Consider the following 14,895-nt stretch of genomic DNA (forward strand, 5'->3'; position numbering starts at 1 on the left):
TGAGACAGACAGATAGTTCGGTTTTACTCTCCCCTACCACAGACAGAGAGGTACGCTGCCCCTCTCTCTCCCCTCAGCGACACACAGATTTGACTTGTTCTGCTTTAATTATGTGACCCACCTGGCCCAAAGTCTTTACTTAGGGAAACTAATGGCCAATTGAGGCTCCGGTTGGTTGTTGTTACACAGATAAGCCAACTGCAGCTGTCTCAGAGATGGGAAATAAATGACTTGAGCGCAAGGGAAATTTTGGCCCTTGCCAGTAGGAAATGTGTTCATTAAAGACATTTCACAAAATATCAGGTTTTATAGCTGTTAATTTTTTGACTTATTTTTGATCAGGCACAGCGACATTAGAGTCATGCTCACAGAGTAAATCTGGACAATGCCCTGCTCGTCGTGCAAGAAAAACAGCTAAGTTTGTTTTTCTTTTCCTTTTTTTGATTAAAAACAGAACATGGACACACAGTACATGTGCCTGTTGGTAAATAATTCAAACAGGACATTCAGTATTTATGGTGGGGAACATGCTGTACAACACGCCATGCACAAGACCCCTGATGACACTCTAGGATTAAATCCCCAGACCAGAGCAAGCCATACATTCCCAGGCATGAGATACAATGTGACACTTGTAATTTGGACCTGGGCATTAAAAGGGGGAGCACACTATGACTCGTCCTCAGGCTGGCCAAGATCGTCTGGAAACTGGTCGGTAACCAAGTGTCAGACTAAAGTGTAATATGGCCCCGGGCGGGTCATAGCGCTGAGGCATGGGAGGCTCGGAGAGCAACCTCACAACACGAATGCCTGTGGTTCGCTTGATGCGAACGGAATAGTTTGTATCACCTCACTAAGTTTAGCTGGTTCCTCCGCAGCACATGCCTGTGTATTCATGTGGAATGAGTCATTCGTGCCTGTGGTCGTGGAGCCTCGCAGCCCACCCCGCATCCTGGCACTGCCAGGCTCACCTCCAGCCTCCGTATCAGTACCAGGAGCTTATATACATTTACACCATCTATGCGGTGGTCCACCAAACCTCCATCCCTCCACCCCTCGGGCTTTGGCCAGCCTGTAGTACATTTCCTGACGTCTCTGTCTGTGTCCCTGTCTGTCTGTCAGCTCTCTTCCGTCTCGCTCTGGGAGGCCAACCTTTCAACGTTTCCAATGATGTGCCTCGGAAATCAGTTTCCAGGGCAACCGGGGTACCGAATACTCTCCCGGCGGCTTCTCGCTGGTGCGTCCTCTGTTTACACTTTTCATATCTCTGTGAGGATGTAGGTTGCTCTAAACAGACAAGGATGGGGGGGGGGGGACATATTGCGTAAAAATACAGCCAAGGATGATGTCAGAGTAACCCAGTCAATCATTATCCGGGTTTTTTTTTTCTGATCTCAACTAAATTGCATCCCTGAATAATTATACTCGAATATGTTATGAGAATTTTTAAGTCATATTTAAACTCGAGGACATAGATTATTATTACAGTCCCTAATTATCAATATAATTCCATGTCCTTAATTACACCGCTGGAAAACATGAACGGTTCCTTAAGCCAGTTGATCCTGATGTTTCTCTGCGCGCACTGTGAGTTTCACAATCAGCTCTCATAAGCTCTAATGTTCATAACAGACATCCTTCGTTACATAACAGACACTGGAGACATTTTTTGAGTGTGTTTCTGTAAATTACCTCTCTCGTTTATTGGACTTATTGAAAACCGACTCACGTCCCCCACTTTTAAGCCCTGCGCTTGCGCGTAACGGAACCGGGAGCTGTCCAAGTGCTGAAATGAGCAAAGGCGTTCCTCTCCCATTCCTCAACAGAAGACGGTCCTCCACCTGCGAAATACATTTCACTTCCCAGGCCAGCGGGGTTGTCTTCACGGAGCGAGCTCCTAGATCTGAGCCAGCGCCAGAAGCAGGGAGCTTCCAGGGGATGCGTTTTGGAGTTTCACCTCCCCGACGTCTGACCACAGGACTGATGTTTCTTCACACCTCCGCCTCGAGAAATCCGTTTTTGGGAGTCAGAGTTTCGTGAAACTAAACTATGATCTGTGGCTGCGTTGAGGAATGTCTCCTGTATTTCTGTGTGACACAAGAACACCCAGACGCCCACGACTTGGCCAGGAAGGAAGCGGTATCCCTATCTGGATTATGTGTTTGACCAACGTAAACATATGGAAGAAATAGAAAAGTGAGCACATGGGAAAACCACCAGGAATGAGTCGCTCCTTCATTAAGGTTTTGGTAGCTTTATTCGCATATTTCATGGAGACTAGCAACTTTAGGTAAGGCAGTTTATTTACCAAACATACTTGATTTCAAAGATTTAAAACTAATTATTATTTTTTGCTTCTAAACTCTGGGAAATAAGATCATTCATTTAGTATTTGATGGCCTAATTAAAGAAACAATATAAAATGGGTTGTGACTTTTTTTCCTCACTGACTAAGTTGGCGATTGCTTGCGTGTTGCTTTGATTTGGATTAACTAAACTTACTTTTTCTTTTCGACTGTTTGAATTGTTTTTGTGATTACTATTCGGTCCCTAAAATATTCTTAACATTTGTAATCTCCCTATGGGGAATTTTTGCTTTATTGTCACATTTACGCACGTAATGGTATCATTTTCTATTTTCTATCCTGCAGCATCACAACAATATTCCTGTAATGTTAGCATTATAAATTACAGCATGCCGTGGTGTCCGTGTAGGAAACTTGCATGATGTTAAAGGAAATGCCCCCGACGTCGAAATCACATAAGACTCATCTGATAAGTGTGTGCGCTTTAACGCATTCTCTAGTTTCTATGTGCGTGCCAATCACTCCCCGGCAAGAGAGTGAGATACCGTTTAATGCCCGGTTCTGAGCTCTGACTTCTGTTCGATCAAGTGATTTTTCTCACGGTGTGTGTGTGTGTGTGTGGGTGTGTGTGTGTGTGTGTGTGTGTGTGTGCCTTCCCCAGAGTTGTGGATGCCAAGGAGCACGATTCCAGATCATCCTCCAACATGTCTCCATCGGACTTTCTGGACTCACTCATGGGTCGCACGTCCGGGTATGATGCACGAATAAGACCGAATTTTAAAGGTGTGTTGATCATCCTCTTTGTCTTTTGGAAATCTTGACACAAGTCACTTCACACTTGCCTTGTCTCGCCTTGTGCCCCCAAAAACCCCACAACCACCACCTTTTGTCAACATCTGATAATGCACATGTGTGTTTGCATGTAGAAGAGGTCCACCCCCCTTAAGTGTAACTGTAAACACAGCAGACTCTGACATTATTACTTATCTGGAGATCCATTGACTGTGATCTGTTGAGAAGATACCGTGCTGCCAGTCCCTGGATAAGAACAATCAGTCACTTCAGTTGACAGTCACAAGATTGTTAATTAAATCATGAACTAACCCCTCATCATAACATTGCATGTGCGTTTTTCATTCATTTGGTAAAATAATGTCAGATAGAATCCATATCTCCATTAAATAATAATTTAGAAAACAAGAGGGGGGGGGGGGTAAATATCACAGTCACAGTCTCAGACTGGTACTCGCAGTGGAAGGGGATGCCACCATGACAGGCCAAATGATGGACGGTGTCCCCGTGGCAAGGCTGCAGGCTACTGACTTCCTCTGTGGTTGTTGTTGCTGTGATGCTGGAGACAGACACAGCATCTGTCACTGGAACAGAGCTGAGTGAGAAGAGGCCAGACCACTGGGGCTCAGGCCCACTGCAGGCTGGGTCAGGTTTGGGCTTTCCAGTAGTTTAATCGGCCAGACGGTAGAGAACAAGGATTCATTAGCAGGGATCAGAAATACATGGCCCAGATATTTCCTCTGCATCTGGGAGAAAGGGAAAAGGTTGACAAGAGTGCTGAAACGGACTTGAGACGAGAGGACAGCCTGTTTTACGCCGGCTGGCATTTTCAGGGGATGGATGAAGTGTAAGCAACTGTTTCTAGCTAATAAAGAGATGATGAGCACATGTGGATTAAAAGACATAAAACCTGGTTTGAATTCATATTCTCTCCGTATTTTAGGATAGATAAAGCTCCCTCTCTCACACACAATCTTTCACCTTATAGCTAGGAAAACAAACACTTTTGCATGAACCCACTGCAATGTAAACAGATGATTTCTGTCGCGAGCGGGCTAGTTATTCTTTGACGAGAGTGTTGAACTGTATTTCTGAAGGCTGACCTAGATTTCATTGCTGAGTTTGTTGTGAGGAGGTACTGCTTTTTTTTTTTTTTTCTGCTTCTGCTGTTAAATGTAGCCACCTGACGACAAACTGAGGCAAACATTAATACCAAGCACCATGCAATATTGATGAAGAAAGCACAGGGGAAGGGCACTGGGAAGGGCTTGCAACTTCACTTATCAGAGAGAGAAAAAAGATTTGCTGTGACTTTAAATGGCATAACCTGCCAAGCCTCGCAAACAGATTGCAGTTCAGGCCAATCCGGAGTAAAAATGACACAACTCATGAGAACCTGCTGGTTACTTTTTACGCACTGCCGTGGACAGATGATGCTCTAATTTCATATCACAACTAATATAGTACTGTAGGGCTGCAATTGAAGATTATTTCCATTGTCATTTAATTTGTTGATGATTAATCTTTTATTAAAAAAATGTGAGCAGTTGGTAAGAAAAGAAAAAATGCCTGTTACTATTTCTAAGAGACCAATTTAACATAATCATGTTGGTTTTTGTTTTCTGACTGACAGTCGAAAAACCAAAGATATTTAGTTTAATATCACAGAAGATTAAGAAATTCAGGAAAAATATTCACATTTGAGAAACTGGAACCAGTGAATTTTTGGCATTTTTGTTTTAAAAAAAAAAATACTTAATTGTTTAATCAGCCATTGAAATAGTTGCCAATTAATTTTCTGTCTATCGACTAATGGATTATTCAGCTAATCGTTGCAGCTCTACATTACTGTTTATGTGTGTGCATGTATCCTCTGTTGAATTTGAAAGGACATTATAAAGAATATAACACACTGACACAGTGTGATTTTGTTACTATTATATATTCAGTTATGTAATAGAATATATACTTATAAATAGAATATGACTATTTTTAACAACAGTCAGCAAAATCTACAAACATCATTTCTGTCTCTAAAGCCAAACATGGATCCTCTCCTTTTATGTGATCTTTTGCCTCTGGCTCAACAAAGCATGCAACATTTCACCATCCACTCTTGAAGCAGCCATAAAATAATTATAACAATAATCATAATAAAAAACACTCGTTGGTCATAATGCATGTTGACATACACAGCGCAACAACAGCTTGTAAACCAACAGACCCAAATTTCCTGACGAAACCTCTTCACTGTTCCCAACCCAGTCGTCCTTGATGATATGGTTCAAGGCTTTTTTTCCTATCATGTCATTGTCATTCCATTTCACAGGTCCCCCTGTAAACGTTACATGCAATATTTTTATCAACAGTTTCGGCTCTGTCACAGAGACAACTATGGTGAGTTCCTCTGGCATTTTGGCTGATTTCTGCCCTGTACAATGTGTCAATGTGTTATCTATCCCTCAACCTGCAGGTCCACCAGTTAATGTTACCTGCAACATATTTATCAACAGCTTTGGTTCTATAGCAGAAACTACAATGGTGAGTTGAGCAAAGCCCTGATCCCTGCTCTGGATTTAAGACTGAATCATCCTGTTTTTTTACCCAACATAAGTAACTTTTCTTTTTCTTTTTTTTCATTTTTCTCTGCTATGTCTTGCTATTCATAAAAAGACTTTGTTTTTTGCCATCAAGGAGTCTATTGGCGGGTCCATAAGACATACACAGACATTATAAATGAGAAATACGTTATCTGGCTATCCGAATAAGTATCGGTTAATGCTTCCCTGATATCCCCAGTACATGTGTTAATCCAGGTGTTATAATTCATAGAACAACTAGTAAGTCACTTTAAGTGCAGCCAATAACTGTAGGTGGGGGGCTGGGCTTGTAAACTAAGCTCATCTAAATTATGCGATGTTGAAAGCATCCAACTGCCGAAAGGGGTAAAAATATAGAACCTGCGAGGCTACATTGAAGCTCATCATGATCAAAGGATTCATAATAAGTGATAATAACTATTTAGATCATGAATGGAGGATGTTAATTTGCGCAGGAGCTGGAGCTCATAAGATTGCCAGGGAATTACACAGCTTTAGACACACACGCAAATATTTGGAACCGCCAATATGCTGATGAAATGTCCAACAACATAAGGGCTTCTCATCATCCTGACATATCAATTACTCTAAGCAACTGAGCTTTGTGACATTCAGCCTACTACTAACTGCATGGTCAAGAGTCTTCCTCATCAGCCACTACAGCTTACAAATGCATCTTTTGGTTTCTGTAATGGCACTTAGATAATTATGATTAATAAGAAAAGTTGTTATGAGGTCAGTGTTTTTGCAAATGTTACTTGCAACAATACATAACCATCAAACTGGTCCAGCAAACACATATATGAAATTTTGAATTACATATGCACCTACATGAACGTGTTGTTATGCTGATGATATATATTTTGCCGGATGTGCAATGAAATTCATTTTTTGCTCATTATCTATTTTATTATTTATTTATCAAAAGTTGTATGATTTGTACAACTTTTGAAAATGTTTTGTATAGTCACAACAGTTGTAACTGAGTAAATGAGACAACACAGCTGTAACAAGTGGTGGATAGAGTACTGAAATCCCTTCCCCCGGTTGAAAGTTAAACAGTATTAAATGCAAAATATACTTAAAGTATCAAAAGTAAAAGTAATGGATAATGGCCCCTTCCAGAGCATTAAAGGCTATTATTGTTAATTTTAACTACTTTACATACTGTTATATAGACAATTTATACAAATGCATATTTTTAAAGATGATCATATTGTTTTGTATGTAAAATCTTAATCTAAAAAGTGACCATAGCTGTCCAATAAATGTATTAGTGGGAAAAGTAGAATATTTCCCTCAATAATGCAATGAAATAGAAATATTAAGTTGCATAAAATGGAAACACTCAAGTAAATAGTTCAGACTTGTACTTAAGTACAGTTCTTGAATAAATACATTTTGCCACTCAAGAAACTGCATTTGAACAATTGGTTTATGACTTTTTCAGAATTGGTGTAGATGCTTGCTTGTTCCATTAATTTTACTTTAATTATATATTAAATGCATTTTTGTGAAATGGAATAATCACGAAGATGTAGGTATACCAATGCAATTTTCCTATTTACCTCATTAAAATGAGGGTTATATAATAATACAAACGAGCATCAATGACTGATGTCCCATCGCCGGCATGCTTTCTCACAATCCCAAACACTGAAATACAAAATATGCAAAGCTGCTTGTCATCTCCGCAGGATTACAGGGTTAACATCTTCCTGCGGCAGAAGTGGAATGACCCTCGGCTGGCGTACAGTAAATACCCAGATTCCTCCCTCGACCTGGACCCGTCTATGTTGGACTCCATATGGAAACCCGATCTCTTCTTTGCCAATGAGAAAGGAGCCAACTTCCATGATGTCACCACAGACAACAAGCTGCTGAGGATCTTCAAGGATGGGACTGTCCTCTACAGTATCCGGTGATGTATTGGACACATTATAAACAACAGAATTAAAAATGGCATAATAGTTACAAGTATACTAGAACTGAACCACTCGGTCGATTTTTCAAAAAATTGATCTGCTACTCTTTTATACTCGATTATTCAGTTAAGAAGAAAGAAGTGTGCAAAAACAGCAAACATTTACTGATGATTAAGAGTAAGCTGAAAATCTTTGGGGTTTGGACTGTTAGTTGGACAAAAGAGATATTTCAATATATCACCATGGGCTCTGGGAAATTGTGATGGGCATTTTTCACTGCTGATGTTCTCCCGGCCAAGTTATTATCCAATAAAATAAGCAGTAGTTTAGACCGCAGTGAAAATAATTGTTAGTTGCAATCCTAGTTTACACCATTTGGCCCTCCAGTACTGGAGCGGAGGCAGAAATCTATGCTGACTGAAAGATGATACCGCAGAATAGCAAAAGCTGTGATGCATAGATCACCCTAGGACATATCAACTTATTGCTTTCCTTACATTTCCTCTCAAACATCAAAGACTGTCAATCTAAAGCATGCATCGCATTGTGATCCCTCCTTTGAAATGGCATAATTCACTGAACCACAGTACATCCCCATGTGCAATGTAGATTTTTAATAAAGGAACACTGATTGCAAGAGGACAAGCTAATCTCAGGGGCACTGTTGAGAATCCAAAGCAAAGATAGAACCAGAGGGGAATAAAAAAATGTGAATCTTTCTTTATGTTGGTTTCTGAGCACTGAATATTTTGGACTTCATAAAACATTGCGGAAAGCTCTGAAACATGCAACCAACTGAGGATGGATGAAATGTTAAAGGCCTATCGGCTCAAATTTTGAGCAAAACTCGGTACATGATATGAAAATATGTTTCATTTCATTTCAATACAACTTCAGTCACACACAGCATTCACTTCTCTCTGCAATGACGCGATATAAAGCGGATCAATTTTGTGTCCATTTAGAGAGTAGCTCAAGGCTGAGTGGAGCTCAGGTGTGGAGGCAGAGAGGGTCTACGTGAGAGATGAGACTTGGTTAGCCACTCTCGCCATTCATGAGAGAAATGACAGAGTGAGCCGACTGTGGCCCACAATGCATCAAAGAGACAATAAGTTGCAGAAATGAAAGTGTGATAGGAACCTGCTGAAGGGAATCCTACATGATGTATCAGAGGCTATCACACAGGAGAAAGAAGCACACAATACTGAGATTACAAAAAAAATGTTCTGTAATTTAATTTTTCAAGCAAATTATTTTCAATTCATGTGTCGACTCAGCAGTTCAAGGTTTAATAATCATATTCCTTTCAGAATCAAATAACATATATTCATTAGTGTAGTCCGTTCTTTATATCTTACTGACTTTGACTTTGTTTCGCATCATAGGTTGACTCTCATTCTGTCCTGCCCAATGGATCTGAAGAACTTTCCGATGGATGTCCAAACTTGTACAATGCAACTAGAAAGTTGTAAGGATTGACTTTGTCGCTGCACTTTCTAGAGTGAGTATCTACTGATTATCTAAATTTTGATTCATATGTTCTTTCCTCTCTCTAGTTGGCTATACCATGAATGACTTGATCTTTGAGTGGCTGGAGAACGGTGCAGTGCAGGTGTCAGAGGGGCTCACCCTGCCTCAGTTCATTATGAGGGAAGAGAAGGAGCTGGGCTACTGTACCAAACACTACAACACTGGTCAGAGAACACAAACACACACACACACACACACACACACACACACACACACACACACACACACACACACACACACACACACACACACACACACACCAGTGCTGTTTATATTTCATACAGCTAACATTTCTCCTGGTCCGGTGGCTGAATTGTGTTTGTGTTCCTTGCTGTTGAACAGGTAAATTCACCTGTATTGAAGTTAAATTCCATCTGGAGCGCCAGATGGGCTACTACCTGATCCAGATGTACATTCCTTCCCTCCTGATTGTCATCCTCTCTTGGGTGTCTTTTTGGATCAATATGGATGCTGCTCCTGCCAGAGTGGCACTGGGCATCACCACTGTGCTAACCATGACCACCCAAAGCTCCGGCTCCAGAGCTTCTCTTCCAAAGGTAAACCTCAGTTCTCTGTCTTTACCGTAGGACTGGTAAATATATAGCAGGTCTAATACAGGTCTAATTCATTCAAAGCACATAAGAGCCTCTACTGGTAGAACATATCATAAAGAGACTGATATAAATGCATGCAGCACTGCAGGTATTTGTAATAAACTGTATATATTTATATATTGTGGTATATATTTAAATCAAGTTTGGTCACTCAGATGTTCAGACATTAAACAACTGTTTGCATAACTGTGTTTCACAGTTAAAGGTTAAGGACAAACAATTGGAAATATCAAAATTTTGTGATAGGACGACATTCAGAGTTGAAATATGCTCTGAGTAAAGTTTTGTGGCAACTTTGTTGGAGAGATTTAAGAACAAACATTTGCATTTATCTGCATCTCTACATGGATTGTAGAAATGGCATCATTTTGTCACATGTAAAACATCTTAGGACGATCGAAATTAGATTATCTGACGATAGCCCCAACAAGAAAGGTTAGCAACTATGTTAAGGTATGCTTTAAAGGACCAGTGTGTAGGATTTAGGGGCATCTAATGGTGAGACGGTAGATTGTAACCTACTGAATACCCCTCCCCTCACCTTTCCAAGCATGTAGGAAAACCTAAGGTGGCCTTCAGGTAACATAGAAATGCAAAAGGTCCTCTCTAGAGCCAGTGTTTGGTTTGTCTGTTCTGTAGAAACATGGCAGGGTAACATGGCTGGCTTGGTGGAAGGGGACCCGCTATGTAGATATGAAGGGCTCATTGTAAGCTAACGAAATACTCAAGAATTCTTAGTTTCTGGTGATTATACACTTAAAAAACATAATTATGAATATCATATTCCATTTCTGCCATCACCCTAAATCCTACACACCGGTCCTTTAACCAATGTCTGCAATTTTTGTAAAGGTTAGTTTTATGCAGCTAAAATTTAGGTAAGAAACTAAATATAGAAACTGTGAGATAAAGGAAAGCCTTTATGCATAGTTTATTAAAAATAAATGGTGTAAATCAGGATGTTTACACCTATTACAGACCTAAAGAGTCTGTAATATTTGTAACTATAGAGACCTAAATGCCCAAGTGTACTTTGAAAGCAAGAGTAATCAGTAGATTAGTTCAATTTGACTATTTCTTCGGTAAGTCAGTCTATGGGAGCTCAAATAGGTAATATGAGGTGCTCTCTAATTGCATAGCCCAAGCAGCAATATTTTGGAGATGTATTAGACAGAGGATAGATTCATAACCCAGGCAAGTATAGAAACAAACAAGAGGACAAAATTTTATCTAAACTATCAATGAATCAAATGAATGAAAGGATACTTAATTCCTGATTGTTTGATGTACCTTGCAAGAGACACAATTTATCTCATCCGTTATGTGAAAGCCACTATAATATGGAGGATAAAAAAATACCTTGTGGTGGAGGTAATAAAAGCATAACTGGGTGGCTCTTTTAACCTGATTGGTTTAATTCACAGCATTCAACATTTCTGTTACAGCAATCAATTTGCTATCATCTAAAGCATGTGTACATTACCAACAGCAGCGGTAGCCTGTGAGAGCTTATTTTCAATCAGGGTAAATTGCCATGCACATATTTCACGGTGGGCACTACAGGCACTGAGAGCCAGATCTTGATGATCAGATCCTTATGATCAGTCTGCAGATGAGCACAGAGGGCCTCAGCCACAACATGAGATTGTCACATAAAAGACACGTATACTGATAAATATTTAAATAGACTCCTTTGAGAGCCTTGATTCAAGAAAACAATAACTCAAAATGCCTTAAGTGCTCTGAAAAAGCTGAGTTGTTTTCCCCACATGCTAATCAGCTGTCATGAAGATAGGAGGTCTCACTGACGAGTACTCAAGGCTTTCGACTTCATCCTCACTTTCTCAAAAGAAACAGATCAAAACCAATGCTAAAGGTACACAGTAATTCTACAGTCCTCTTTCTATTGGTAATTAAGGCAGCATTTATTTCCCACTGTTTATGGTCATGCTATCACTGACATTACTGGCAGCTCTGATACACTTGTTAGCAAACGACCCCCCCCCTAATTATAGTCATTTAGAAGTCACAGTTAACTGACATAATGAGTCAAATAAAGGTAAGGAACCAGAACCAGTAAGTGCAGATCACATGGTAGATCTAACAGATCAGGATTCAAAATGAATAGAGAAAGGTTGAAAACAGAAAATCAACCAATATTTCAGGTCAAAGCAGAAATTCATGTTGCATTTGAGCTGCTAGCTGATGCTGTTACCTTGGAGGATCTAACAAAGGAAATCTGTTTTCTCCCCCAGGTCTCTTACGTGAAAGCCATTGATATCTGGATGGCTGTGTGTCTGCTCTTTGTATTTGCTGCATTGCTAGAATATGCTGGGGTTAATTTTGTCTCCAGGCAACAGAAAGAGTTCCTTCGCCTGAGGCGAAGACAAAGGAGGAATCACAAGGTAGGCTTTCAAAGTCTTTAAAAGGCTGCTGTTTGGTCATCAAACTTTTAAGCCACAATAGAGGTGTGACTCTAGGGACAGTGATGTCAATTGGTCGGCTGTACCACTCCGGTCCAGACTGAAATATCACGTCAACTACTGGATGGATTGCCATTAAATGTTGTACAGATAATCACGGTCTGTTCAAATTCACCCAAAGGATGAATTCTAATGACTTTGGTGATCCTCTCAATTTTTCCTTTATCAATATCAAGAGGTTGAAGTTTTCACATATGCAGTGAAATATCTCAACAGCTGCCTGGTGACTTGGCACAAAATTTGGTACAGACATTCATGACATGATCATAATTACTTTAGCGATCCCACGCCACAATGAGGTTGAGCTTTGTGCTTTTCAGTTACTATATGGAAAATCCAGATTACTGATGAACTGTAATAACTTTGATGATTCTCTGACTTTTCATCTTATACCATCATCAGTTTTGTGTATGATCAAAAACCAGCAAGACAAAAACTGAAGACATTCACACCAGCCTATGCTGTACTTTGTGTTTCATGCTAATTAGCAAATGTTAGCATGTTAACACACTAAACTAAAATGATGAACATGGTCAACATTATACCTGCTAAGCATTACCATGTTAGCATTGTCACTGTGAAAATGTTAGCATGTTGACATTAGCTTCTAACATTATTATTATTGCCTGAAATAAGATTCGCCCCCTAAGCAGTCGTTCTAGGTGCATCAGGTTACCTTGGGGATTTTTTTTTTAAATTAAAAGTGTTTGTAATATCTCATGATTAATGTCCATTTAAATTCACTTTACCACAGCAACACTGAGACTGTGGCCAGTGGGTGGCCGTGGCTGAGGAGGTAGAGCAGGTCGTCCATTAACTGCAGGGTTGGCAGTTTGATCCCGGGCTCCTCCTGTCCATATGTTGAACTGTCCTTGAACAAGACACTGTGTGAATGGGTGAATGAGAGACAAATTGTAAGGGGCTTTGTTCGTTAAGGTAGAACAGCGCTGTATAAGTTCAGCCTATTAACATTAAGAAGTAAAGCATAAAATTTGAGCTGCAGTCTTTTAAAAAAGACCAAGTGAGTTAATTCTGTCCACGTGTGCATGTTTTTTTTTTCAGGATGAGGATATGCGTGAAGGCCGCTTTAATTTTGCTGGCTACAATATGAGTCAGTGTCTGCCAACAAAGGATAGCTCAGCTGTTAAGAACACTGCCCAAGCTCCAAACCCTGCACCGTCAGTCCCAAAAGACATAGACACCATGAGGAAGAAGTTTGTGGACAGAGCCAAGAGGATAGACACAATCTCCAGGGCTGCCTTTCCTCTGGCCTTCCTCATCTTCAATGTCTTCTACTGGGTTACCTACAAGATCATCAGGCATGAGGACATCAACAAAAAGTAAAGACTTCACCCTTGACAAATAACATTTATTTTTCATTTCTCAGATTGAGAAGTGATTGGAAAGCACAGTGAGATGAGATGGGAGTCCACCATGGTGATGACGATGATGACGTTCTTTCAGGGATAATGTATAATGTTCATGCATCATACAGTAATGCTCATGTTCTGATAACATGAAGATCTTTTGAGACACCGATGCTTTTTTTGTTGTTGTTGTACTGCTGCATAATATTTCCTAAAGAATCTGGAAAAATGGTTTTAACTGCTGGAGAAGACGGACCAAAATTTTTTAAATCAGTTCTGCCTTGGCATCTGTACAAACAAGGAACAGAGACACATTCCATGGATTTGTTACTGTATTGTAGCTTAGTCACACCCTCAAAGGCTTTCTGTGATTGCAAAAAAGGGGTCTTTCTTATCAAGGATGTTTAAGACTGTTTTATACTGTACTATTGTCACGGCACTTCCTCTACAAAATACAGCAGCAAACGTCTACAATATACAGGCAAAAAGTGCATACAGATGCATCTTTCAAACATTAGGCAGCAGCACACGTCTCAGGCATGAGTGTGAACAAAGCAGATGAAAATCTGAAATTGGATACTGCATTTTTACGAAATACCTGAGGCCTTAGATATCAAAAGATTTGGTGAGATGAAGTACTATGCTTCTCTATTTTTTCAAGCATCTCCTCTTGTTTAGTGGTCTATCAGAGCCGAATGCACCATTTGAGCTTTTCTACCTGCGGCCAGACATCCAAAGGTACTTCTTGTTGTTTCCTTTTTCTTTAAGTGTATTATAAATCATATCCATGGAAAAATGATGTCACCTAAAACCAATGTAAGTTAATTCCTTTTCATTCTAAAGTAATTTATTAAAAAAAAGTGTCATATATTTCACAGGCTAGGTTCATAGAGTATAATGGCCAATTTTGAACAATTGTATATGTAAGCCTACAAACTGTGAACATGCACTGCATAACTCAATGTTGTCATATGCCCATATCCATATGAATTCATTTATATTCCAGGTAAATACTCCAGGTATTTAAGGTATGGTTTTAGAGTTTGAGACTATGTTTTTGTAGCTTTAGTCTGATGAAATATTTATTGTAATGGAGGAAAGGTTATGTTTATAAAAAAAAAAAAAAAAAAAGCTTTCTGTATTCTTCTTCAAGCTCCACTGTGCACTGTTTCCCTTCACTTGGCATGTTTGTTGCTGGATGATGACATATGTTTGTAGAAGGATTCAACAGTGAAGGAAAGATCTTAGTAAGTAGCATTCATAGTAAAGAGCAGTTAG

General features: G+C 39.8%; 1 protein-coding gene across 4 annotated transcripts; it reads left to right on the top strand.

The window, feature by feature from the left end:
- Window positions 1–2,204: 2,204 nt before the first annotated feature.
- glra2 (glycine receptor, alpha 2) lies at window positions 2,205–13,594 on the top strand. 4 transcript variants are annotated; one of them, XM_040148682.1, is made up of 9 exons: window positions 2,205–2,290; window positions 2,968–3,089; window positions 5,428–5,639; window positions 7,396–7,619; window positions 9,009–9,091; window positions 9,180–9,317; window positions 9,496–9,710; window positions 12,023–12,172; window positions 13,313–13,594. In XM_040148682.1, exons 1-9 carry the CDS (start codon window positions 2,205–2,207, stop codon window positions 13,592–13,594), a joined length of 1,512 nt encoding a protein of 503 aa, XP_040004616.1. The 4 variants fall into 4 exon arrangements, with proteins under 4 accessions (XP_040004616.1, XP_040004617.1, XP_040004618.1 ...); XM_040148683.1 differs by having other exon boundaries at window positions 5,572–5,639; XM_040148684.1 differs by having other exon boundaries at window positions 2,223–2,290; window positions 5,428–5,495.
- Window positions 13,595–14,895: the final 1,301 nt, after the last annotated feature.

Source organism: Xiphias gladius, chromosome 16 (assembly GCF_016859285.1).
Source record: "Xiphias gladius isolate SHS-SW01 ecotype Sanya breed wild chromosome 16, ASM1685928v1, whole genome shotgun sequence".
NCBI classification, from domain to species: domain Eukaryota; kingdom Metazoa; phylum Chordata; class Actinopteri; order Istiophoriformes; family Xiphiidae; genus Xiphias; species Xiphias gladius.